We start from the raw sequence: 26,495 nt of genomic DNA, 5'->3' as shown, positions 1-26,495 counted from the left end.
CTGTGACACAGTCCTGGAGAATATCCTTCTCTCTAAACTGAAGAAAGATGGATTTAATGAATGGACTGCTAGAGGCATAAGAAAGTAGTTGGACAGTCCCATCCAGAGGGTGGTGGTTAATGGCTCAGAGTCTCAGTGGACATCAGGGATAAGTGGTGTCCCTCAGGCATCTGTATTGGGACCAGTGTCACTAAATATCTTCATTAATGACACAGATGAAGGGTCCAAGTACACCCTTGGCACCCTTAGCAAATTTGCAGATGACATCAAGCTGAGTGGCACAGTTGACACACGTGAAGGACAGGATGCCATTCAGAGGGACCTGGTTAAGATTGAGAAGTGGGTTTAACGGGACCAAGTGCCAGGTGCTGCACCTGGGTCAGGGCAAGCACCAGTATCAACACAGGCTGAGGGATGAACAGATGGAGAGTAGCTCTGCTGAGAAGGACTTGGGGGTGCTGCTGGATGAGAGGCTGGACATGATCCAGCCATAAGCCCTCACAACCCAGAACAGAAAGCAAAATGTGTCCTGGGCTGCATCCAAAGCAGTGTGGACAGCAAGGAGAGGGAGGGAATTCTATCCCTCTCCTCTGGTGAGACCCCACCTGCAGTGCTGCACAAAGCTCTGGGGGTCCCAGTGCAGGAAGGACACGGACCTGTTATAGCAAGTCCAGAAGAGGAACACCAAGATGATCAGAGAAATGGACCAGCTCTCCTGTGAGGAAAGGCTTGGGATGGTTCAGCCTGGAAAAGAAAAGGTTTAGGGGTGACTTAATTGTGGCCTTCCAGGGCCTGAAAGAAGCTTATGAGAGAGATGGAAAGAGAGACTTTTTACAAGGACATGTAGTGAAAGGGCAAGGGGGAAAGGCTTCAATCTGAGAGTAGGTTTAGGCTGGATATTAGGAGGAAGTTCTTTACTGCATGGGTGGTGAGGCACTAGGATAGATTGCTCATGAATATAGAGAAGTCATGGCTGCCCCAATCCTGGAATTGTTTAAGGATGTGTTGGATGGGCTCTGAGCAAATATTGTCTTAGTGGAAGGTGTACCCTGCCCATAGGAGGGGAGTTAGATTTACACATTATTCAAGATCCCTTTCAACCCAAACAATTCTCGAATGATTCTATGGTATGGATATGGAACACACAGGAACCATTTATAGTACCCGGTGTGCTATTCAGAGACCACAACTGACAGATGAGTTTCCCCAGATGTGCTCAGATTGAAAAACCAAATGTGCTTCCTTATCATTACCTGGCTATCTTGTGTAACAGAGAGAGGATTGGGCATTTATTCCCTCTATATACTCAGTAAATATACTAAAAGTATATTCTTATGATTGTTTTTTAATTTGTAATGTACCAGTATTCCTCACTTAAAACCAGAATAAATCAATATTTCAGATACTAAAATACAGGCCTGCTCAGTTCTAGATCAGAGTGCCAGAACAGTTGTCCATTGACTTATATTAATGGCAAAATATTGTTGAAGTTTTTTTAGTAATTACATTTAGCACATTTTCTTTTGAAAGAGTTGTTTATGATCATAATAAGTAAGGATTTGTACATGTAAGAAGACAGAAACTAAAACTATTTTTCTCTAAGTGCCAGATGGAGAGCAGAGAAAGATGTTTTACCTCTATGGAACCTCACAGTTATGTTTAACCATTAAACATTGCATAGCCATTTGGTTTTGTTTATTTAAAAGCATTTTAATCAACATTGAAAATGTATTTAATACAAGAAAATAATTTAAAATGCAAAAGAATTTCTTTTGTGAACTCTTGACTTGTTGAAATTTTTATCACACAAAGGAGTGGATTTTTGTAATAAGTAGTTGTCATTATGGAAAAAAATGCTATTCTTTTTCCTCTTTTATGTTTTTTTTTTTTTTTTTTTTTTTTTTAAGTGCATATTTTAAGTTAATATTTCTTGTCTTCTGTAATAATTTCAGACAGATTTAAGAACGATTGGCAAGAAATTCCTCCCCAGTGACATCAATGGTGGAAAAGTGGAAAAGGTAGACAATATTTTTACTTCACTTTTCTGTATTCTGTGATTTCTGTGTAATGACAGCCTTCTATGGCACATTAGTCTGGTTTTGTCATTACTTTACATACAGAAACCCCCAATGTTTGACTATGTTATATTGTAAATACATGAACATAAGTTCCATAAAAGAGGACTTTTTGAGTTTTGTTTCACAATTTTGAAATGATTAAATAAAAATCTGAACAATCCTGGCAACTTCATTTGTAGCTGGAATGTCATTTAACTTGTTTGGTTTTGACATTGTATCAGAATTTCATTTTTTCTGCTCATTAACCTGAGAGGGCAACAAAGTCGGTCAGAAATAAATCAAAGTAGCGGTTTGATTCTGATACACAGTGATACATACTAATGCTGGGTTACTTGCCTACTGACATCTGTGGCTATAGCCATGCACTTTATGTAACTTTCCTATGGCCGTGTATTTTACAGGTCATGTGGACAGAACATGTTAGATGGTGTTACACTTTATGTGCTAGAGAAGAGTATTATACTTGAAACTTGGGTGTGCTAGATTTTAATGTGTGTTGTGTGGTTAGGTAAAAATGAAGTTTGTCCTCTTCTGTATACCCTTCCTATTTCGTTCCTTACATGTGATTCAGAGAGTGGGTAAATGAAGGAATTTTATTTTAAATATTCTCAATTTTATCTTAAACATAGCAGTGATTCTTACTTCAATTCTCTACCCCTTACTTCAAATATTGACAGTCTATCAGTGATGTGAAAGTTCTGGGGAAACATATTTCTTTACTGTTGAAATTCAGATAGTGGTAAGTTAAGGTGGGTTTGTTTTAAGAAAGCTAGCTTGATTGATGAGGGAGGCTGCTAAGAGCTGTTTGCATTTGTTTCTTTTGTTGTCTAAATGGAGTAGTCACTGCTGCAAGCACAGACTTCTACAAGAAGAAAGCAGAAACATCACTGCCATTTGTGCAAAGCACACTTGAGAGAGAGTCCATTGCAGGATCATAGATATTAGTTAGGCAGCAGTCAGTGAATGCAGCATATTACTTAGCAAACTAATTTTATGGGAAGAGTTTTATTGATTTTTATCTATATTCATAGATCTTTAGAAAATTATTCTAAAAAAGCCCCAAACCAGACACTTGCAAACCATTTCCTGGAGGGCAATAATCCTTCAGGTTTTGGGAAGAACTACACAGAAAAAAATCTGCTTGAGAAGGACTCCTATTTATGATTTTTAGCTCAAGCTATTAGATAGTATGCTTTCTTAATCCTTGCTTTTTTAACAGTAATTTCCTTCTTTTGAGTAAAATAAGGCGAATTTGACTCCTTAGTCAGTGCTGCTGTTTAGTTTTCAATGTCTGCAAATACATTATGTTATAGAGCTATGTGTTTACAAAAAATAATTTTACTTTAAGGGAGAGGAACAACTTCTTAGTATAATCTCTCCATAGAAAGTAGTAATTTGTTGTTCAGAAATGTTTCAGTGAAAAATAGAAATTATGTGCTGCTATTCTTCCTCTCAGCCAAGACTAATATCGGTATTGTTTACCTATATCTTGAGAACCTATGATGTATTTCCATCTTAAAAAATAACTTTTTATGTAACTATTTGCCTGCTATAATAAGCATGTAGTTGCATAAAAGCTGGGAGAGTCCTAGTATGAAATATGGGTGTTTGACCATTATAGATGGTTATCTTATTAATAACTTCAGTTATTAATACATGGGGCTATTTCACTCATTGATTTGATATCTGTGTTTAGTATGGGTTTAGAAAAAATCAGTATTACCAGCATTAACCACAAGATGGCCACATTTGCATAGGATTTGGGAAAACTGAATCCTCCCATTTCTGTCTAGGTAACTATATACCATAGAGATCCGTTATGTATTTTTGAAGGAATTGAAGTACAAAGAAGACCATAAAGTTACAACATATAATTTAATAGCTGTTACATTTAAGGTGTTATTGGTTTTCTTTTGAGAGCTTGTGTCATTACAATGGAAACATTAACTGCGGAAGAAGAATTCAGAAAGGATTAAAGTTGTGATCTCAGAGTTCCTTTCTGAGTTCTGTCAAATTGATGGTAAGCAGTTGAAAACATAAGGTGCCAGCAATTTAATTCCTGTTAGAGGTTACTCATATGCTTCCCAATTGCTGTTTTATTGTGTTTTTTTTGATTGTGTATTTTTTTCTGCAGCCTTCTTCAATTTTTTTTTTCAAAATGAAAATCAGATTTGTTGTTCCAGTTAAAACTGATCTGCATTTAAAAAAGCCTCTTTCAGTGAGAGTGATTGTTACATCAGATCTTCTACTGCTATCATAGTAAAGCTACTGTGACCCTGTTCTCTTATTTATTAATTTATCTTCTTTTGATATATACTTACCTTCTGGTTATCTGCTCTCATTTTGTGTTCCTCTGGCTACCTATTCTGTTTTTGGCTGTTTTTTTTGAGTTTGTTTGGTTTTTGATTTGTTTTTTCTTTTTGTTTTAGTTATAATTTTTATTTTTTGTAACATAGATTTTAGTGTGTCTAGTAGGGTATCTATTTTTACATAATCAATAGATGAGTGATGTCCCTTCAGTTTGTTATGTTTTGATTGGACTATTGTTTAAAGAAGCTGTGTTTCTAGTTGGTATTTACAGACTAGTGGTACTTGAAATTTCCTCTTGATCCAAACAGAGAGTCTTCTAAGGTTTTTTTGTTCTTTAGAAGACTTTGTCAGTGACACCCTGCAGTGAAGTCTTATCTGAACTCCATGCTATGTTCGAAGTAACAGTATCTGTGTTTTTGTTTGTTTGCCTCCTCAACTGTTTTCATTCACTTTTATTTTATAATCGATATCTCAGAGATGTGTAAAGCATCACAACTGTTTCTCTGAAAAGCCCATTTTTATTATGTTTTAGAACACAGAGTACATGAGTGATAGAAATTCAACATGACTGCCTGATCAAATGACACTTTTCTTTGCCTGGGGGCATCTGTTGGTATGTCTAGATACTGCAGTGTGTTTGCTTAACAGTGATAACAATTGTGTCTTTTCTGTTTGACTTACCTAGCTGGAAGGGCCATGTGTCCTGCAAATACAGAAAATTCGCAATGTTGCTGCACCAAAGGATAATGAAGAATCTCAGGCTGCTCCCAGAATGCTGCGTTTACAGATGACTGATGGACACACAAGCTGCACAGCCATAGAATACAGTAGCATGTCAAAAATAAGGTGAACAGCTTTCTTTTTCCATGTTTTCCTTTGATATTTAAATGTCCTTGAAATAATGGAAGTGTCCTTAGTAATTTATGAAAAAAATTGCTCGACAAAAGAGGCTTCCTTTCTGGATTTGCATATAAAGGAGAAATTTAAATTCAACATGCAAAGATACATATGAATGTAATTTACATTTCTGTTTATGCTGAACTACATAATGGAAGAAAGTAGATTTTTGCAGCCATCTACTGAGTTGTAGTTTCACAACACAGCATTTTGGGAGTGTTTGTAAACTTGGGCCAAATTCCCAATTTTTATTAGTAACAGATCTTTTGTCTTACCTTTGTAGCAGGAATGCCACAGGCTTGGCACTTCTAAACCAGTGCAACTAATGCTGCTTAACCAGGGACAGGTCTTTAATTTGGATATTTCTTCAGTTAAAAATGAAGGTCAAAAGAACTGATTACTGCTAACATGGGGATGTTTGGTGTGCTTGGTTATGGAGATGCTAAAAACAATCTCTGGTGTTTAGTCTGCAGAGTCATGGTGTGGTCTGCACTCTTCTAGTTCAGATAACTTTGATTTAAAATAACCCTTCTTCTGTCTTTCTCTGCTAGCTGCAACAGTTAGATATAGATGTATACTTAATATTTGAATGTCATCTTTTGCTGTTAAACTGTTCCTTCTGAGCAGGAGCCACCTTGCAGTTTAGAGTGATGCTGTTAGAACATTTAATGTTATTTTAATTTTAGCTTGAGCCAGCATAACTTGGAATATCATATTCCAATGTGAATACAAAGAGCAATAAAGGAAGGCAAACAGACTTCTGTGTAAGTAGATTCTATATCGCAAAATGTTTATGAATGAATACCCAGTACAAGACATAATTTGAAAGCTTTTTGATAAAATCTCAAAAATATTTGAGAACTCATCACTCTAATAATGTTGTGAGCACATCTTTTTGTGTAACATTTAAAGACTTAATTTGCATTATATGTAATTTTTTCAGGTCTGATGTTGGACTATTAAGCAATGAATAGCAATAATATGCTATTTCAGTATATAGTGTTACTTAAAATAAAAATCACAATTTTTTTTTATATTATAGGTTTTTCATTACTATAGTTTCCATTTACCCCTTTCCCCTTGCCTAATTTAATTTTTTTTTCTGTATTTCTTTCTTGTCTATTTTTTGCTCTCATTTTTTTGCCTTTATCAGAAGAATCAAAAAATCCATCCAAACATTGCTAAGGTTAAATGCCACTGGTACTGTAATTGGCTGACTCCACTATGAATTTTCCTCACTGTGTGGTATGGGCCTGTGATTGCAACAGTAGCTCTAGCATATTTTAAAGAGATTATTGTCTCTCAGTTGAAAGGTTTTAACTGGCTGTGTCCTGTTCTCACAAGAAGAAGTTTCCAGATTGCACTGCTTGTCATATCTTTCAATAGCATGTTGGAAATACACGATTCTTTTATGCTTCTGTGTTTGCTTTTCCTAGGGTAGATTCATGTGAGAGGAAGATAAGGTTGTCTCCATGTGGGAGCTGATGACAGAAAGTATTAATATGTTTTTAAATTATAGAATAGTAAGAGATGAAGCACTATGAGATGCATGGTTTTTATATTTTTTCTAGTACATTCCTAGCTCTTAGCAATGTGTAGAACGGTTCCTTTCTAACCACTCTATGTGTTAACTAAGTTAAATGTGAAAAAAAAAAAAAGAAAATTAGATGATTAACTACTTGGAAATCTACTCATAACTGTAAATATGAGGAACCTGCTTCAAATCAGTTGTCTAAGAATATAATCTGATAATCTAAACAAATCATTAGCTTAGTTTGGTATTATGAAATTGGATATTAACCAAACAGACAATTTGCCAGTATTCATCTCTGTTGGAATCTAATTTGCAGTATGGCATTTTTGTATAACGTGTAGGAAGTATTTCAATAAAGCTATTGAAAAGTACTGTGTTTTTTGATGTTAATTTTTTATTATGGCATATAAAAATGTTGGTTTTATAATAAGAGTAGTTTTCTTTTTATGTTTCTTTGGGACAGAATATTAATAAATCTATTTGAATTTTTTGACTTTGTTTCTGCCTCTAGCCTGAACACTCCACCTGGAACAAAAATTAAGCTTTCAGGAGTTGTTGAAGTGAGAAATGGATTCTTGCTGTTGGATGACAGTAATACAGCAGTTCTTGGAGGTGAAGTGGAGCATCTTATAGAAAAGTGGGAATTACAAAGGGTGAGGTAACACCACTGGAAATGCTTGTCTTACAAGTTGCATATTACATTCAAAAATGTCAAGCTTATTCTGTTGACTGTGAACTTTCATATAATAAGCTTTTAGAACTGTACTGTCCAAATAGTTGTACGGCTGCAGCCAAATGTATGCAAGTAGGTCTCATGTATAATGTTGCAAATTAAAAAATTACAAGTGATCTTTGCATGGGTACTGATTCCTTTCTGCAGGGATTGAAAACATTAATGAAATATATTAAATTTATGTTGATAAATAGTCATGGGTGGTTGCTTTTGTAAACAGTGTATTTGAACCAAAATACTTTGGAGTTCTGCCTTTTACAGTTACTGTCTGCAGACTGTGTCTTTTTGAGGCAAAAGTAGTAGAATAAGTATACAGAAAGCAGTGAAGTTGGTAACCTTTGGTATGAGCCCTGTACTGCAAATTTCATCAGTACTTTAGGTAAATTGTTGTTACAAAGTCAAATTGGAGATTTAAAATTCTTCCAACAAGGTATAAATATGTGTGAACACCTTTACTTTGGTTTCTTCCCAGTAGAACAAAAGTGACTGCAGGAATATGTTTTCATACATTTTCTCACAAACAGGTGGAAGTTCCTAGGGCAGGAGTTGTGACCCTACTACCATTAGTCCAAAATATTTGCCAGATTAACTATGGCTACTACAACCGTGCACATCTGTATTTTTGCATCCACATCTCTGAAACAGAGTAGCTGCTTATGAACATGATGGTTAGTTCTGTATGAAGTACTCATTTTATTGTTGTTCCTGCTAAGTTGGGTTCAGTAATTTTTGTTAGAGCTAGCCTTCTTTGGTGTTTGGTTAAACTTAATAGATTCTGGCAAACTGGGCCAAAATTAATTTGAATTTTAGACTTACGCATTCTAGTAGATTCTGTTTGTCATCTTTCAGCCTTTATAGCTGAAAATAAGGGGTTTTTTTAAAACAAAAAAAACATTCCTGGTTTTAAATGAAGCTTTCAAAATAAAAACATTTTATGATTTTTATTCTTACTTAGTATTTAGTCTTGTGAGTTCTCTTTTCAGTTAAAGAAGGTAGATGGGGCAGAAGAGAACACTTTCTAAAGAGCTAATACTTTCTTAAGAATGCCGTGCAATTCACAAAACAAGAATAAAACTGGTGTGCTTTCTTGGTGATATTTTGGATAATCTATTTTCCTATTTCTTCTATCTGGACTTCAACAGATAAATTTTGCTTTATACTTAATACTTGGTTTTTCAAATCAGTATCGAGAAATAACCTGGAACAGACTCTATTTACATAAATAGAAAAGCAAAGCATTTAATAACCAAAGGCATGTTTCTGACTACAACTTTTAGCACTTGTTAGCCCGGATTCTTGGCTGTATGCACTATGTGTAACAGAATGGCAGCTGTCATGATTTGTTCTGGTTAGATATAGAAAGTTAACTATTGCCTGCTGCTATCCCCTCTGTGCTCTGGTTCTCAAATGTTTGGAGTTTGCCGGAGTACTTTCTTTTTCTTGTTGACCAGCTCACAGCACATGAATGTGGCCGTGTCAGAAAAGCTGTGGGTGACAAGGAATCAGTTTGGACAGGTGAACCATGACCACTGGAAATTGTAGTTCCAGTTCTATATTCAGACTGACAGCTAGACAGAGCTCAAACAAATCTGTAGAAGCTAAATGCTGCATGATAGCAGTTTCCCTATGAACTCGATGCTTCTATCCTGTCCAGAAGGGGTTATAGAAGAGTATAGCTGACAAATAAGCATAATTGCTAAAATATCTGAGAGGTGATAAGGACATTGCCACTCCTTGAGTAATCTTGTCATGAAGCTTAAATAAAATGCTGAATTGTGTTTGCATAAAAAGACATAAAACTTTTATTTGTGTAACTATTTCAAATTACTTGTTTTGATGCTATTTTTTATTTTTGATGGCAGTTTTATATTTTCTCTCCATTAGGAAGTCTAAGATGCATTAATTTGGCTTCTTCTGTAGATGATGAAATAAGGGGGTTCTATACTTAGTATAAATTAGTGTTATTAAGCCAAATAACATGAAACTTTAGAATAAAAGTTGTCTATTCTGTCTTAAGATATTGCCCTTGCACCTACTTGTCAGCTTCTACTTGTTCAATTGTATTACTGTTTTGTTCCATTCAGAACAGTGTTTGAAATTGCTTTCAGGAGGAATCAAGTTTTAGTAATAAAAGACTCATAATACAATATAGCATATGAATACAGTATTATCACACTGCACAAAGAATAAATGTGCTCTTCCTTGTAGTATTCAATTTTATCATAAGGTAAATTCTTGCCTGGAAATTTAAGGTCTTTTTAAGTGTCCCTATTTAAGTGACATTAAACAAATGAGGAAGGAGTGTAAATGAGACTGTTACTGTGAGATTTTCTTTTCTAGACTATTTGGAAGTATAAGGTGAAGTGTGATAGACATCTTTAAAAAAAAATACAGTTCCAAATAATTATTACTTTGTGGTGTTCCTCATGTTCTGATGGTGACTGGTGTTCCAAACATGAAGGATGAGTATCTGTAAGATATTGCTGGTACCCTTCTTATGAAGGAAGAGTATTTTGTATTGCTATTAAACAAAACACCAGACAATATCTAAGTGAAGTCTGAAGCAAAACTGCTGAGATGATTGGTGAGACTGTTTGGTAGGCTCTTAAAATTTTAACACTTAGAATTACAGATCATCTAAAAGTAAAGCTCTTTAGTGTACTTCAAGATTTTTCTGTTTTGGTGAAGGTGAGACTAAATATTGAGATTACCTCATGGGAAAAGGGAGTAGTTTTAGGTATACTTCAAAATACATGTATAAAGGCAGGCAAAGGTACAACAGTACATAATATCTAGCAATCACATACTGTAAACCTTAGTTTCTTACGAGATTCTCTAGGAAATACTTTTTTAGTGTCATGATCCAAATAGAGCAAAAAAGCTAAAAGAACCACACTAAATGTGTTAATAACAAAGTTTATTGTAAGTAATAGTTACTGCTGGGTTATGAGGAAATTTAGTTGTAAGTTAAAAAAGATTGTGTGTGTTGCCAGTTTGCTTTTTATTCAGTGCCGTGTGAAACTTGGTTTCTAAAACAGCTGCTCTCACTTCACAGCAGAGTTCTCCTTGAGAAGGTATCAGATCATTAGAATTATTTCATTATGGATAACAGTTTTATGCAATAAATTGCTATGATTCAAAATTCATGTAGGTAAATGTTGGTAAGTAGACAGTCAGTTTATAAGGGCTTTTTTGCCATTTGCCCAATTGTACATTTGGGCAGTAGATAGGAACAGTCTTTTTCTTCTATGTGATTTCTTGATTCTGATTTGGGAAAGAAAAAAGTGTAAATTCAGCTTGCTCTTCTTGATTATAGGACATGAGGAATTAATCTGATATTTGAGTTCTTATCTAGCCTATAATTATTTATTTTAATTATAATTTGATTCAGTATGGGAGTTCATTCCAAAATTGCCTGCATTTCTCTAGGTACAAGCAAACAAGGAAACAAATAGAAATGCCAGAATAAGGGCAGGGTTTATTGTGCCTGGAGTGCCTGCTCTGGGGAAGTGAAGCGACTTGGCCATGAAATCATTGTTGTACTGTGCTGCTTCAGTTAATAGGTACTGGGAGGTGTGAGCACGCTGCAGTGATCAGTGCTTGGTTAGCTCGTATTTCTAAGGCAGCATTTTAAGTGAACTGTTTGAAACTAAAGCACAAAAAATTTATGGTTTCTGCACGTCTAAGTCGTTTTTTTGAATAATTTATTGAATACTTTATCAGTGTTTTTTGCTCTAAGGTATGAGAAAAAGGATTATTCTTTTTCTTCAACCTTGAAAGGAATTAATGACTATAAATGATTTAGGAAACAGTCTTTGGCTCCTGAATAAAAGTAGTTAACTTGAAAGGAGTGGACCAAAAGTTTTAATTTGGGTATGTATTAGCTAAATTAATCTATTACCTTAGTTTAAGAAATTCTCTGGTAACATAGTGGCTTAAAGCTTATTCGTGATTATACTCCATTTCTCACATGATGGGTTTAAATCAGTTCTACATCAGGGTAATAAATATATAGGTAAATGTCATACATATATAGCCTTAAGTAATTAAGACTGTCTCTGACAACAGAGAATGTATGTAGTTATACATGAATGTACATTGGGTGAAAAGGACAGTAAGAAATTAAGCTGATAAAAGAGATACATTATAGGAAATGCAATTTTGGTGCATTTTAACAGCATTAAGGACCTGTTCTTTTTCTTTTCTTAGTAGCGTTCTGTTTCCAGCCGTGGCAAAAAGGCAATTGTTTGCAGGGAGAGATCACAGTCTGAGCACTTATATAGCCTTGGTATACAGACTTGCTGTACTGTATCAGGGGATACAATTCTGATAAATCCTGTCTGTGTTTGTTTATGCATGGGATCATTAATTTCACAGACTGGTTGAGGATGGAGGTCATCTGGCTCAATCAAGGCCACCTACAGCCAATTGTCCAGCTAATTGTCCTGTCAGCTTTTGAGTATCTCTAAGGATGGGGACTCCCCAGCCTCCCTGTCTCAGTCACCCTCACAGTCAAAAAAAGTGTTTTGTGATGGAAGGAATCTCCTATGTTTCAGTTTCTGCCCACTGTCTCTGTCACCTTACTGGGCACCACTGAAAAGAGCCTGCCTCCATCATGCATATTGATAAGGTCCCCCTGAACCTTCCCTTCTCTAGGCTGAATTGGTCCAATCCCTTTTTAAAGGTGCTGTGTGCCTTTACAATCTCTACTGGCAGCAAGTTCATTGGACATTGTATGAAAAAACATCTGCTGCCTATTTGTGTTCTGCTTTGTTCTATTAGTGTAGATTTTGGTATATAACTGCATTTTCTACATGTGCTCTATGTGCCTTTGTAATTACGCAAAATTCCATCATTTTCTTTGTTCCTCTGCCTCTCCTCCAGCCCTCTTTTTAACTTAGGTGACCCAAGATTTAAAAATATGAAATTTTTTTGCTGGAAATAACCATCTTGCAACTTCCATGTTCTTTCTGAAATAGAGACATTTATCATATAATCTGGTTTCTGTTTGTAATTTATTAATTATCAGTTTTCTTTTACAGAGTTTGGCAAAACACAATAGGAGTAACATTGGAACAGAAGGTGGTCCTCCTCCTTTTGTACCTTTTGGGCAGGTATAGTGTACTTTTCTTTGTCACTTCATAAAAGTACTCGTGTTATGATATCTATGTACCTTGTTCCAGTTAGGTTAAGGCTGTCAGAACACCTAAGATCTTGATAACTTGGATATAAAAAATGTGCCTGTTAAAAAACCCTCAAAACTGTGTTAATCCCCTTTCTTTGTTGTGCCAGTTTCCAGTAACATTTTTCCTCTCAGTTTCAAACTTAACTTTATTTAGTGTTTGGAGACTTTGATTTTGCTGGTCAGATTGTGTAGGCACTTATGCAGTCCCTTCTTAAATGCCAAAGAATTTGGCAAGGATCAGCAGATTTCCAAGAATCATTGTGATTACGTCACGATGTCTAGCTACATGGTCATATTCTTTATCTGAGGGTCTGCTATTCTAATGGAATAAAACTTGGGTGGGTCTTTTTTCAAATGAGAGCAGGCAGAAGAGTAATTAAGCATTTCTTTTACATTTTCAGAAATGTGCATCTTACGTGCAAGTGGATAGCAGAGATCTTGATCGCAGAAAGACTCTGCAAATGACAAATGCTGTAAAACCTGTTGCGGACAATGATGAATTTGAAAAACAGAGAACAGCTGCTATTGCAGAAGTAGCAAAGAGCAAAGAGGTTAGAATGCCTGTGTTGCAGCATTTTACTTACTGTGATTTATCTTTCCTTGTCAAGTATTTATCTCTTAAAGGACAAATGCTTTATGATATTTGCCTGTGTATATTTCTACTCCTGTATCTTTAAAAAGATGGATCAGGCTTACAGTCCTTTTGAATTGATGGCTATTTTCTTATTTTAATAAAGCTAATAAATGTATCGTAATGTCTTGTTGTAGATATGATTTTGCTACCACTAAAAAATGAGGGGTTTACAGTTTTGCTAATAAGATTGAATAATGATAACCTGTAACAAATACAGGTTATCAGTTTTCATCTGTTCTTTTTAAGTCTCAAAACCACTATGATTCGCTGAACTCAGTCTGAAAAAATAGCTAGGAAATTTAGTCATAATGTGTCAGGTTTTTATGTGTTCCTTTGGTCTTCTTTTTAGTTTATTTCTCAAAGTGCTTAGTTGTAACAGGTAGAATTATATACCCTTTTTACAGCCTCATTTGGGCACAGGGGAAAAAAATTCCTAATTAATAAATTAATCTTTTTCTCTGTGTGTGTAAATTAGTATATTATTGGTGACTCAGAATATAATCAAAAAAACCCAAAAAACCCACTGCAACAAAAGTTTCTACTATTTCTACTAGCTAAATATTTTCATTATTTCTGTTTGCTGAAATGTTATTTTGTGCTTATCTAAAGACCAAGACATTTGGAGGAGGTGGTGGTAGTAGCAGAAGCAATCTTAGTGTGAGCACTGGAGGGAATCGAAACAGGGAACTGTTCCAGAAAGAGAAGATAGCAAAACCAGAGGGGAAGAATGAAGGTGTCTACCGAGAACTGGTAAGATGGAAGACTTTAATGGAGCCTTAAATGTGTGTAATATTAAAAACAAAACCCCAAACAGAACAAGAACAAAATCAAAATACCTTGATGAATGATGACTTTACTTTCAATTAATTTTGGGGTCTGCTTAGAATACTTATGGTGCTTTTGTACCTTACTGAGATAGTTACTAGTTTCACTGTGATTCTGGGCTAAACATTTATTCAGTAAGATTTAAAGATGTATCTCTGAGGTTAGATTCCATTAGGCTTGGGTTTTTATGGGTTTTTTGTAGCATCTTGATATGGCTATTTTTGAACCTGTAGACAGAGTGTTATATTCATGGGATTCCAGTTAAGAATGTTTTTGGTGGCAGGTGTTGAAGTAAGTGGGTAACTAGTATGATTTCGGTGCAGGTGCAATGTTAATTTCTGTACTTAATGCTTTGTGATTCCTGTTTCGACTTTTTGTCATCATGCTCTATACAGTTTGGAATAACGGAGCCTGCATTTCCGCACAAGTAAATTGTTTGCATTTCTTCACTTTCTTCTGTAAAACATCTAGCTAGTATGTTTTACCCATATTTTAAGAAATAACTGCGTTTTGCATTGTCTGCAAAAGTTGTGAAACAGTTCAAACTGGAACACTTGGCTAGTTTTGATACTCATAATATTTTGAGATAATTCTTATAGTTTTCATATAGACTAGGAGAATTTGTGCATGAAGGCCTGTAGTAATAGAACTGGAAATGAATGAATTAAAAATCATACGATTAAAAAAAATCCCTTGATTACCTGGTTCTTTTGAGCTTATATGTGAAGATTTTAACTAAAACTAAAATATTTATAATAAATTAAACAAGAACTATTGTTTCAATTAAAAATAAAAGAGAAAATATTGTAAAATCTGGTTGTATTTATTAATTATGTGTGTACTTTTTATTTCAGGTTGACGAAAAGGCTCTAAAACACATAACAGAGATGGGTTTTAGCAAAGAAGCAGCAAGACAGGCACTTATGGATAACAGTAACAGCCTAGAGGCGGCATTAAATTTTCTTCTGAACAACAGTAAACAGAAACCCATTCAGGGACCACCACCTAGAGGTAAAGCTTGCAAAGAGATGCTTTAAAACTGTTTACAAGCCAAAAAAATTGTGTATGGTTGATTACTAATGTAGTTACAGAAGGGCATATTTGCATGTTTTTTCCTGCAAGTTAGAATGCATTACGAACTTGAAAGCAAATCCCTAAGAAAGGCTTCTGTGTATTATATTCTTGTCAAAATTGTTGAATTGGAAGTCAGATATTTAATTAGCCTTAAATGGGAAATGTGTATCCTAGAATCACACAAGAACATGGGTTGGAAGGGACATTAGAGATCATCTTGTTCCACCTCCTCCACATCCACCTCCCAGACAGAGAGGCCACCCACTAGGCCAGGTTGCTCAGGGCCCCATCCAACCTGGCCTTGAGCACTTCCAGGGGCAGAGCATTCGCTGCTTCTATGGACAACCTGTTCCAGTGGCTCATCACCTCATAGTAATTAATTTTTTAATCACATTTAACCTAAATCTCTCCAGTTCCCCCTTGTCCTATCATGGCCTTTCTGTGACAGAATTTTTTAAAGACAGAAAATACAAACATTTTTTAAATTGAATGAAAGGATGTGTGTGCTTTTTAATTTTTTATTTCCCATTCACAAAAAGCCTTTAATGCTTACAGGTAAGGGGAAGGGCCGAGGCCGAATAAGACCTGAAGATGAAGAAGAGCTAGGAAATGCCAGACCATCTGCACCAAGCACACTGTTTGATTTCTTGGAATCCAAAATGGGCACTCTAACAGTAGAGGGTGAGTTACTGAACTTAATGTATCTGGAACAAATGTTGGATAGTGTAGGTAGATTTATTTTTCCTATCTCTGTCATCTAAAAGTTGATTCCTAGAACTTCCTCCACAGTCAGTCATTAAAAAAAAATGAGTGCTTGGAGAATTATTCCTCTCAAGTTGCTCAGTGGTGGTTAGATGTCTAAAAGTCAGTAATTTGAAATAAAATGACATAAACCACAATTTGTTAATCTGACTGGATTCTTCCTGAATCATGAATCTTTATTTATGATATCATAAGTCTTTGCTGTATTTATCAAAAATCAAAATAGTCAAAGAAAATAACTTTTAAATATGCCAACATTCTGCATTATATTTGTAAACTGGTCAGGTAATGAATATAATCACATTTTCAGAAAGCAGACATAGGGAATGATATTTCAGATATTTCTTGGCAACTAATTTTACTTACCAAAGTTGCACTGGATTTTTTTATGATGAGCAGAAATGAAAACAGTGGTAGTGTTTTTGGCTTTCACTGCAGACATTGATTTTTCTTTGGGTACATTTTGTGCTTATATTGAGATATTACAGAAGGTTTTTATGTTTGACTGAAAGACATTTAAAGGAAAAGGAAAGAAATAATCTCTGTGGGTTATATAATTTTCTTATTGTCAGTGTTTTTGTAGTAAGTAGGTCATAGTAGTTTATCAAAATTCGTGAAATGAGTGAATTGCCTTTTTTAATTGATACTACTGATTGCTTAGGGGTACTTACATGATCCTCTGGATTTAGTGCACATATGTAGACAATAAAGCATAGTGTTATGTGAGTATAAAACCGGATATATTTATTACATTTACTTCCATTTATAATCTTCAATATTGTGTTTTAAAGATAAATACACATCTCTTTTAGGAGTTTTTTTCCTCTTAAATGAAAATAAAAAGATTCCATGAATGTCATAACAAGAAAAACATAATTTTATTCAAACTTTTTACAGCTTTTATACTTCTTCACTTACCAAAGGTTCTGGCATATTTCCTAGCACGACACACAGGGTTTTATGTTTTTTATCACTATGTTGGTTTTTCTCATTATATCTGAGTGATCAATATGTAATCCATTGTACTATTCCTGAACCACACTTTCCTGGAAAAAACTTGTTAGCATTTTTGAAGTGTTCAAAAAGTGTTCTGATTATTTGGTGCAATTCTTTTCAATCTTTCTGCCTTTTTTTCCTGAAAAAAAAAGGATGTTGTACTTTGTAAGGCTTTGAAGTGATTGCTTAGTTTCATGTTCTTAGCTTTTCTTTTCCTTACCAAGTGTGTATAGGCCATAGGATTGCATCTCTGTTTCTGTGCCAGGTTTTAGTTTTGCTTGCAGAGTCTTTTAAATGGATATTTCAAGAAATACATAGGCATATATATTTTTTACTTTCTAAAGTGATTCTTCCCTTGCCAAGTTTGAGAAAAACTCTGCCATCTGATGAATTCAAACACATTGTTAAAATCATATATTGAAAGTTAATTTTCCACCATTTTATTGCCTCTGCCTTTGAAAATAATTTCAATTAAATTCTTAATTATTAGTTGTCTGAAGTACCATTCAATGTGAGATGACACGAGTTTTAAAAGTATTTGCTGAGTGATCTATCTGCAGTGACCATACTTAGCACTGTGAACTCTTCAGTCACAAAGTCTGCATCCAAATGTCTGCAGGAAACAGGATATATATAACTAACTACATTTAATTTGATCGTGTGATTTGTGAGCAGTAGAGAAACATAGTTTCACTTAGAATTAGAAAAGGATTGGTCAGACTTGAAAGACACATTGGACACACTGAGTGAAACAACTCAAATATGTAATATTACAAAGCCAAGAATGTCTCTTATTGATTTTCCTGCACAGTAATACACTAAGGAGTGCCCAGGCTGGCAGGTTTTTCTCCATTTATAGTCACCAAACACTGTGCTATACTACATATAAAAGAAGATAAATTGTTCAGCAATATTTCTGGCATCTTGCTATCCTGTATGGTCTCTAAAATCTTGTAATGGTTTTTAGGTATTCAGAAAGAAAGGGGTTTGTATAGGGACAGTGGTTTTGAATAAATGAGCACGCCCCTACTGTTACATGTTTGTGTATGACCAGGAGCAGATAATTACCTGGAATGGCCATATTTATCATTCTTCAGGCAGAGTGTAACTCTTTCGAAATGACTAGGAGTCGATGTAAAATCCAAAAAAGAAAAGGCGGTTTTGCTGAACTGAGCTAAATGTTTTTTATTCTTGTACTACATACTACACCAAATTTTCCTCAAAATCTTATGTGATCTGGGGAGAGAAAGCATCTAAAAAAAAGAATTGTTTCTCTTTTCAAGTACACAGAGGATTTGATTTTCTTTGTGCATCCCTCCTTGTTTTTCTTATCTACTGTTTCTAATTACACCTGAGACTCAAGTAGTGTGGAGAATTTCTAAATTCACTTCTGCCTGGGTGGTTCTATTGCTGAACAGGAACTGCAGAACTGTTTTTTGATTTGGTACTTTCTAATACTTGCATTTAGACCAAGTAGAAAAACATTTATGAGTTGAAATACCTTTGTACTTTTTAGGAGGCACTTATATTCCTTTTAAAAGTTAAGAATTTTCTTGTTTGCTCTTTGCTTTTTTAAAGTACTTATTAGTTACAAGAAAACATGTTAGTGTTTTGCCCCGTAAGTGATCTTGTGATGTTTTTATGTTTTATCACTTCTTTTCCATTAAGGAAATACTGTTTCACAGCTATCAAAAGTATTAAATACATGACTCCATGATCTGCTAGCGCTTTAATTGTAAAACACAGAATAATTTAAGCATAGTTTATTTAAATGAAATGCAAAGAATTAAAACAAACATATCCTTAACTTTAAACTGCGTGTTTATTTATTTATTTATTACTTTGAATGGTTGGTGGCACGTACAAAGTATTTCTGTGTTGAAATTAAGTAGTTTTAATTTTGGCAAGAGAAACCTCCTGACTGCAAGAGATAACACAAATAGCAGACAAAACTGCTTTCAATTGCAAGCCTATGCTTTCACTTGGTTAATTTCTGCTACTGAACACAAAAGATTTTTTCCGTTAATCTCCTTATTGTTTTCTTTTGTTATAAGGAACAACTCATCTATCTTTGCCAGCTTAAATAAGTAAACACAAGGATTATCAGAGAGAATGAGATGATACCAAGAGCTCTGGCTGTAGTATTAAGGAATAATGAACATTATTCTTTATCTAGTCCCAAATAAATTGAAGGTTTGAAATAAATCGGTAATGCAATACAATGTAATGAAAAATATTTGTTTCATTTTGTGGTCACACATTTTATTTGAATATCTGGGAACGAGGATACTTGGAGGGGAAAAAAGAGTCTTAACTTTTTGAAGTTAAAAGAAATTTGTAACATTTGAAATCTGCCATGTTTTCAACAAGCATGGAATGCTATTGACAAGAGATCCAAATTGAATAATAGTCATATTTCTCATTCGGCCTTTCTTCTAAAAATTGAACTGTAGTCAGAGCTAATTGTGACTATCAAGAAAATCAGTTCTATTTGTTGTATTGGTATGCTAGCATTGATGATGTATGTTACAAGGCTTGTACTTTTATTTTGTCTTTAAATAGAAAAGGGACAAATAGAGTAAATTTCATATGTTTTAAAGTATAATAAAAAATTAACAGTTTTTGTTTGAGTCCTTTAATCCACTTAGTTAAAGTTTGTAGTGAATACAATGCAGAATGTTTTGGATTTTTTTTGTTCACTTCTTTATTATCAATCTTCTCAGCTTGGGTTTGATTTGTTTCAACAGAAACATGTACTCAGGTCCCCATTCCTCAGTGTTGCTACATTTTAGAAAGAATTGTATTGATATTTATTTAACTTGACAAAGCTATTGGGTAATGGGAATTTTACTTCATAACACAAAGTGTGTGCTAATGTATCACTACTTATCTTCTAATTTTTTAATCTTTTGGTCAGTACAAGATAGAACATACCCTGGAGGTAGCTGTCTCAAAAGATATACTTCCATTCAGTTACATAAAAGTATTATTCAGTTTGAGAGGAGAAACCCAAAGCATTGCCACGAATGTAGGAGAGCCATGGTTGTTGAATTTAGCCACACTATTAAACAAGATAAAATCCACAGGAAAGGACCACGGGAAACCATACTCTTTAAATTCCATTATGCATTGAGCAGTGCTTTATAAATTGTGCTGGCTGGGATTTCCAAGTGTAGCAGGTCCTGCTGGTTTCTTATAATCAGGGGACTGTGATTGGTCCTGTATGGTCCTCTTGCGTCATCACATACAAAAGCCAGAGTAACGTGAGTGAGGGTTCCAGACTGACAAACACTACTTGTCATCTCAAAACTTCAGAGTAGATGTCAAGAACCTTATAATTAATTTTTAAATGTATTTTTCCAGACCATGTTCCCAAACCTCTGGCTATAACAATGAAGATTTTTATCACTGTTTGAGAATAGCTTGCTACATCTTTTTGTTAAATGCCAAATTAATATTTGTTATTGCTGTGTAGGAGGCATTACTTTTCTGGGAACAGTTGCTAATGGTTTGTTGGAGTTGGGGCAGGAAGTAGAAGCAGCTGTGGGAATGTGAATGGGATCCCCTGATGCTTTTTTTTGATCCCTATTTCTCATAAAGAAACTTTAGAATCCCTTCATGTTTTTGGAGATCAGGCCAGACAGCGCAAATACCTGAAGAACCAGTACTATTCTCATCTCCTGGCATTTTTTGTTGACTACTGTTGACTAAGTAACATTTACTGTTACTTGGCAGTTGTCATTTGCTAGTGACTTGTGCTTGAATGTCAATGAACCAGTTACTGTGTCCTGCTCATTTAAGGCTGCTGTGAATGATGCAGTCCCCAGGGAAGCTTTTAGCACAAGAACTGCACCTCTGTAGAAAACATAAGTTTATTGGATTTTGCATACCTTAAGCTTAGACTAAAAAAACTCAGGCGTTTCATGTCAGCTTTTGTATGTCACAGTAAAGAAACCTACAAAATAACCACCATGCTCACTGTTTTGAAATTCTCTAATCACTTTACCTGCTGTCTAACATGTAGTATTATTTTAACTTTTCAGTACTATTTTAAAAAAAAATCTGTAATAAAAGGATGCAACACACTTTCAAACCACCTTTTTGCTTTTATGTTATGATCACATTATGTTGTGTAGACAATAGTTAAAATTACTTATTACATGCTATGAAATTGAATAGAAATTTCAGTAAACTATTTTGAATTATAGAAAAATATGTCTATGTTTTGGTTTTCCCTTGAGGCTTTAACTAAACTGTAACTGCTTTGCATGCATTTTTGTTGTATAGAGTCCTTCTACCTTGTATGTACTAAGTACTGTCACTACCTATCTCAGCTCAGGAAATGTTTATTCATTTAGAAAAGGGGCAAAGGACAGCCCTTAGGAGGAAATGTTTTGAGTCTAAGTCAAACCTAATATCCTGCCACCTAGGAAAGTATTACCATGCCCAATCTAGTCATGAACCCATTCCTGTTTTTCTTCTGTTGGAACAGTGACTTTATTTAATATAATATTACAGAATATTAAATATGATGATTTATTGTGAATTAGGTTAGAGTTTTATACGCATTGTTCTGTAATGGTATACAAGAGAGTACACATTCAGGGGTCATTGAACTGTTCAGTCATTTTGTGTTAGGAATAGACCTAAGAGCTTAGGTTGGGCATATGAAGAGTGTAAGCCTGAGCATTTTACTACCAGAAGAGAAGAGGTATAAATTAAGAATGTTGTGAAAAAAGACTGTTAATTAATTAATTTGGAAGTTACATCTTTCTAAATGATAGTCTGTAAGATTGGTATTATACAGAAGTGGAAAAGTGTAATGAAGCTATTTAGTGAAAAGTTACAGATGTAAAGTAAAGAAAAACAGTATTTTCATGTCTCATTTGTAAAGAAGAAATAAAGAGGTACTTCTAACTTTAAAGGTGTTATTATAACAAAACAAATTTAATTATACAAGATTTAAAGTAATCTTTGCATTTTTGAAAAGAAAATGCATATTTATGAAACTCTTGTATATTTCTGAGAAGTATATATTTACATATTAATGCATTAAAAATGTAATGGGTTTCAAAGTAACATATTATAGAGTAAGATGTACTTTTACCAAGATTATATCCAAGCTAAGACTTATGTATGCTTAGTCATGTTAAAAAACAAGAACACTAGGTCATTTTAGTGGAGCAAATGTGACTTCTATAAGTTATGCTATCTCAAATATATGTAAAAATTGAGCTAGATTCTTACTGGGCAATTTAGTAAATTAAATTGATAAAAAATCTGTGATCTACTACTAATAATGTGATGCCTAAAAGGTTTTTTTTAAAAAAATAAACCAGGTAAAATTTATATTTAATTATAACTTGCCATCTTGCATATAATTATGAAAGTTGATACATTTGCTGTCAGGTATCAGCATTCATTGTTTCTAGTGGTAACATTCCTTTCCATGGGAATGTGTGAGAGCCTGAGTTCACAGTCCCTCCAGGCCTATGCACACACCAGGCTCATGGACACAAGCAAGAGAATGACACCTTAGCAGCAATGACACATGGCACAAAATTGCTCATGTAAACATGAATCCCTTTAATGGGTTTATGTTTTCCTTTTCCATCAGGTTTAAAGTCTGCTAGCAGATCTCATATCCAGTCACCAATACGCACACACCCATGTGAGTCTGTCCTGGCCAGGAGACACTTCTGGTCCAGCTTGTTGGCTGATACGGCCTGGAGCTGGTAGGAGTGTTACATGAATGTACTTTATATAGATCTGGCCACTGTGTGAGCCCAGACCTGGGGTCTCCCTGGCAGATGGTCTTCAAGACCCATTCTCTCCAGTGTTCAGCTGCCAGGTCTTCCTTGTCCCAGCTACCAGCTTGTCCTACCTCAAATTTGCCAGTTTAAAAACATGTCCCCTCACATACACAACAGAGAATTTAGAAAGAGAATTTAATAAGGAGATGAGACAAGTTACAGTGATCACATGCAGGACTGTATTGACCAGGAACCTACTTACTTGCAGCTCTCCTAATCTCATTTCTTTATTTTCCCCTGGGTTCATCTTCATTTCTCCCTTCCTTTTGCTCTTCATCTAAACAACCCATTAAAAATTCCATGTTTGTCTAAAAAGCTCATAATTCCATAAAAAGTTTCATAGATACCCACAGCTTTATTCCTCTCCAGCAGGCCATAGCATGTTTCCTTTCTTTAGTGATATTCATGATAATCTTGTCTTTATTCTCATCAGTTAAGAGTTCTGGTTGAAGCTCTTAAAGGTGATGCTTGAGCAGGTCCTGTTATGGCTCACTGATCAGAATCTCCAGAGGCCTGGGCTTTGCTACTGTTCTCGTTATCTACATTTTGCCAGCTCTGTTCATTTTATCACTTCTGTTTCTTGCCTTTTCTTTTTTATCCTGAGTAACTGTTAACAAGGTATTTCTGCAGAAAGTTTCAATTCAGATTAGAAGTGTTCCTTTTCCTCATTTTCCTCCCTCCTCCTTTTTCCATCTTGGAATTCTCTTTTTATGTCTTAAATGGCTCTTAGTCAATTGGGTTGTTGATGTCCATAGGGAGGAACAAGTAATATCCTGGAAATTTATGCCTGACTTTTCTCTTGCTCATAGGTGGTTTGGTTCTAAGTACAGCCCAGAGCAGTGTATATTTTCCAGTAACTAGGAATTGCACTTCAAATGTGTCTGATAAATTCTCTGTGTGTACCATTCCATTTCCATGTCACAAAGATGCATACATTTCTGAAGAATACTGTTGTTTTATCAGAGTCTGAAACAGTATTTCTAAAATGTATTTGTGTGAAATTTGTTAATTGAAATAATTTTTTTCTTTGTAGAACCGAAATTGCAATTTCAGCCAACACATCAAGTACAGCACAAAGTTATGAATACAGAACAGAATGGCATCAAAGAGAATCATTCAAGACATGTTTCTCGCAATGACATGAGACAACCAAGGAATGAGAAACCCCCTCGTTTTCAAAAGGATTTTCAGAATTCAAGGCAGGCTTTGGAAAGTGGTGGGTTACCAAGAAACAGAGGTCCTGAAAGGCACAGCTCTTTAGAACACTGGACAGATGAAAAAAATAAAAGTGACAGACATTATCCTAGAAATGATAGGTCAAAGGATTTGAGTTATCCCATATCCACTCACCAGAGTGATAGTACTTTCAAGAAAAGGGATAACAATATGCAAAACAGAGTAGGAAAAGGAGTGTCTTTCTCAGAATTCAAGGAAAATTCTGCTGCTCAAGATGTGACAGAAAACAATAACCAGAAACGTGGGAAAAGGGAAAACCAAACACACAATTCTGAAAATTTTTGTGATAGGAAGGCACGAACAATAAGTACTGAAGCCTTTATGGTAAAACGTGAGCAACATTTTGGTGTTAATAATGATTACCAAAATCCCAGTAGGACTGATAATTTTAGTGCTGTACCAAATGGAGATACCGAGCATCATCAGAAAGGAAGACGAGTAGGACCTATCAAATCATCAGGACCGACTGCGATCCCATCTTTTGATGATAAAATGTTGTATTACAACACCGGTCCCAAAAGGAGAACTGGGCCCATCAAACCAGAGAAAATACTGGAACCATCGAGTCACATGGAGTATGGAAAAAGTTGGAGACCAGGGGATGAATGTTTTGCTCTTTATTGGGAAGACAACAAGGTATGCCTTTGCCAAATTGTACCTCTAATGTTCTCTTACATATGTGTGGGAGATATTTAGCACACTACCACAGAGACATGGCCTTTGTTCATAGGTGTGTAGTGTGTTTCTTGATTAGCTCCATGCTCTGTTTTTTATATTTATGACATATGTCACTTAATGGTCACTGCACAAAACTGTCTAAGTCCCTAAATCAAGTCCTTGTTTCTGCCATGTAGGTGGAATTTAGGATGTCTTAAGCTCATTGCTGAAGCATTTAAGTGCCAAAAATTTGAAGGGATGAAGATTGGAATGAATATAGATATCCAGATTCTTTGCTGAGGAACAAAACCAGGATGCTGTGCTATCTAGAATATTTATAATGGTAGATGTGTAATACTTTTCTCTGGAGCAAGTCAGCATGCAGCCTTTAGTAGCACAAAGAAAGAAAAAAGTCTGCAGAAATGGAGCTGTAAAAAACCTGCCAGTTTTTTTTTCAATCATTACAGAACAGAAGCAGCAAAAGGCCTTATTTTGATTAGCATCTGTATGCTATCAGCTAAAGAATTTGTGGACAAATTAATTATGCTACATGATAGATTTATATTACTGATTTTTTAAAAGTTTAAATACTTTATTTTTAGCTCTTTTCTCCATTAATAAGATTTGTCTTGCAGCAGGACCTTTTTGCTTTCTTCTCCTTTGCTAAGAAAGTTTTAGGCTGTTTTCTTTGATTTGTCATCACTTGTTCAGGAATTGTCTGCCAGTCTTCTTGGATAGTTTCTTTGGGTTTTGCCCCTTTCTGATAATCTGAGAACTACCTTAAATATGGTTGTTCTTTAAGTACATTTTATTCATACATTTTCCTGCTTTTTAATAATTTTTTGTTAAGTTTACTTTATTATATTTATTATAAGTGTTTTCTTTGTTTGTTTTTTTTTTTTGGTCTGCATTAGCTCAGCAACATAACTTTATTTTTTTCTTTTTTGCTGGTATGACTAAAACTAATGATAACACATGCAGGATTTTTGGTAGTGGCAGTCAGCTGATTCTCTTAAATAGGAATATGTAGCTTGAGTGGATGGATTAGTGTGACGTATAATGGCATGTTACTGAGCTGTTTTGAATTTTGAGAAGCATACTTGCATTACTCTGAAATGAGATCTTGAAATTTTGGAAAGTACAAACCTTGCAAGATAAATGCATATTACATAATCCCAGACTCTTACGTATTCAGCAGATTAGAAGGTGTGTTTTGCGCAGTAATTGGTTTCTTGGTAATTTAAGTAAATGCTGCTACTCACTTTTAAGGCAATTTTGCAATGTGATGATAAAATACAGTACTGAGCTTAACCATGTTAGGAGGCAGTGATTTTTGTTTTGTGTTTAGAAAATGGACTTTATGAAGAGGCAGCTTTATAATATTTCCATCATATTTTTATCATGTTTTATTGTGTGATAAGATAGATATACAAGTACATACCTACAAGCCATAGCAGTATGCAGCTAATAAGCACTTACAGATGCCTATTTTAAGTAAACATGTTGCAATAGCATTTCTATGTATACAACAGCATTTGTGTTAGTGAGGAACTTGTTCTGCTTTCAGAGAGATGAAAGCAGGTCTTCTAAATGCTCAGTCTACTTAAATAAGCTGTGTATCTTCTCAGTGAATATTCTAAATACATTCTACCATGTCCTTGGAGTCTGTCATGTAGAATTTTAAGATATCTGGTTTCATATCTGGTACACATTTAAAACAAAATATAATACTGAGTAAGACTAAGTATATATACACACAGA

General features: G+C 34.8%; 1 protein-coding gene across 3 annotated transcripts in view; it reads left to right on the top strand.

The window, feature by feature from the left end:
* The window catches only part of TDRD3 (tudor domain containing 3), a 91,925-nt gene that overhangs the window by 43,229 nt on the left and 22,201 nt on the right, over nucleotides 1–26,495 (top strand). For 2 of the 3 annotated variants that reach the window (XM_012569789.5, XM_030271611.4), the window contains exons 3-11: nucleotides 1,953–2,018; nucleotides 5,074–5,234; nucleotides 7,331–7,472; nucleotides 12,595–12,666; nucleotides 13,139–13,288; nucleotides 13,981–14,121; nucleotides 15,051–15,207; nucleotides 15,826–15,951; nucleotides 23,875–24,713. In XM_012569789.5, the coding sequence (XP_012425243.1) occupies nucleotides 1,953–2,018; nucleotides 5,074–5,234; nucleotides 7,331–7,472; nucleotides 12,595–12,666; nucleotides 13,139–13,288; nucleotides 13,981–14,121; nucleotides 15,051–15,207; nucleotides 15,826–15,951; nucleotides 23,875–24,713 (1,854 nt within the window). The remainder of the gene's footprint in view (nucleotides 1–1,952; nucleotides 2,019–5,073; nucleotides 5,235–7,330; nucleotides 7,473–12,594; nucleotides 12,667–13,138; nucleotides 13,289–13,980; nucleotides 14,122–15,050; nucleotides 15,208–15,825; nucleotides 15,952–23,874; nucleotides 24,714–26,495) is intronic. The other variant, XM_030271628.4, reaches the window with a different exon arrangement.

Source organism: Taeniopygia guttata, chromosome 1 (assembly GCF_048771995.1).
Source record: "Taeniopygia guttata chromosome 1, bTaeGut7.mat, whole genome shotgun sequence".
In the NCBI taxonomy this organism is placed as follows: domain Eukaryota; kingdom Metazoa; phylum Chordata; class Aves; order Passeriformes; family Estrildidae; genus Taeniopygia; species Taeniopygia guttata.
The sequence above is the reverse complement of the archived record's forward strand: the minus strand, read 5'-3'. Positions and strand labels throughout refer to the sequence as shown.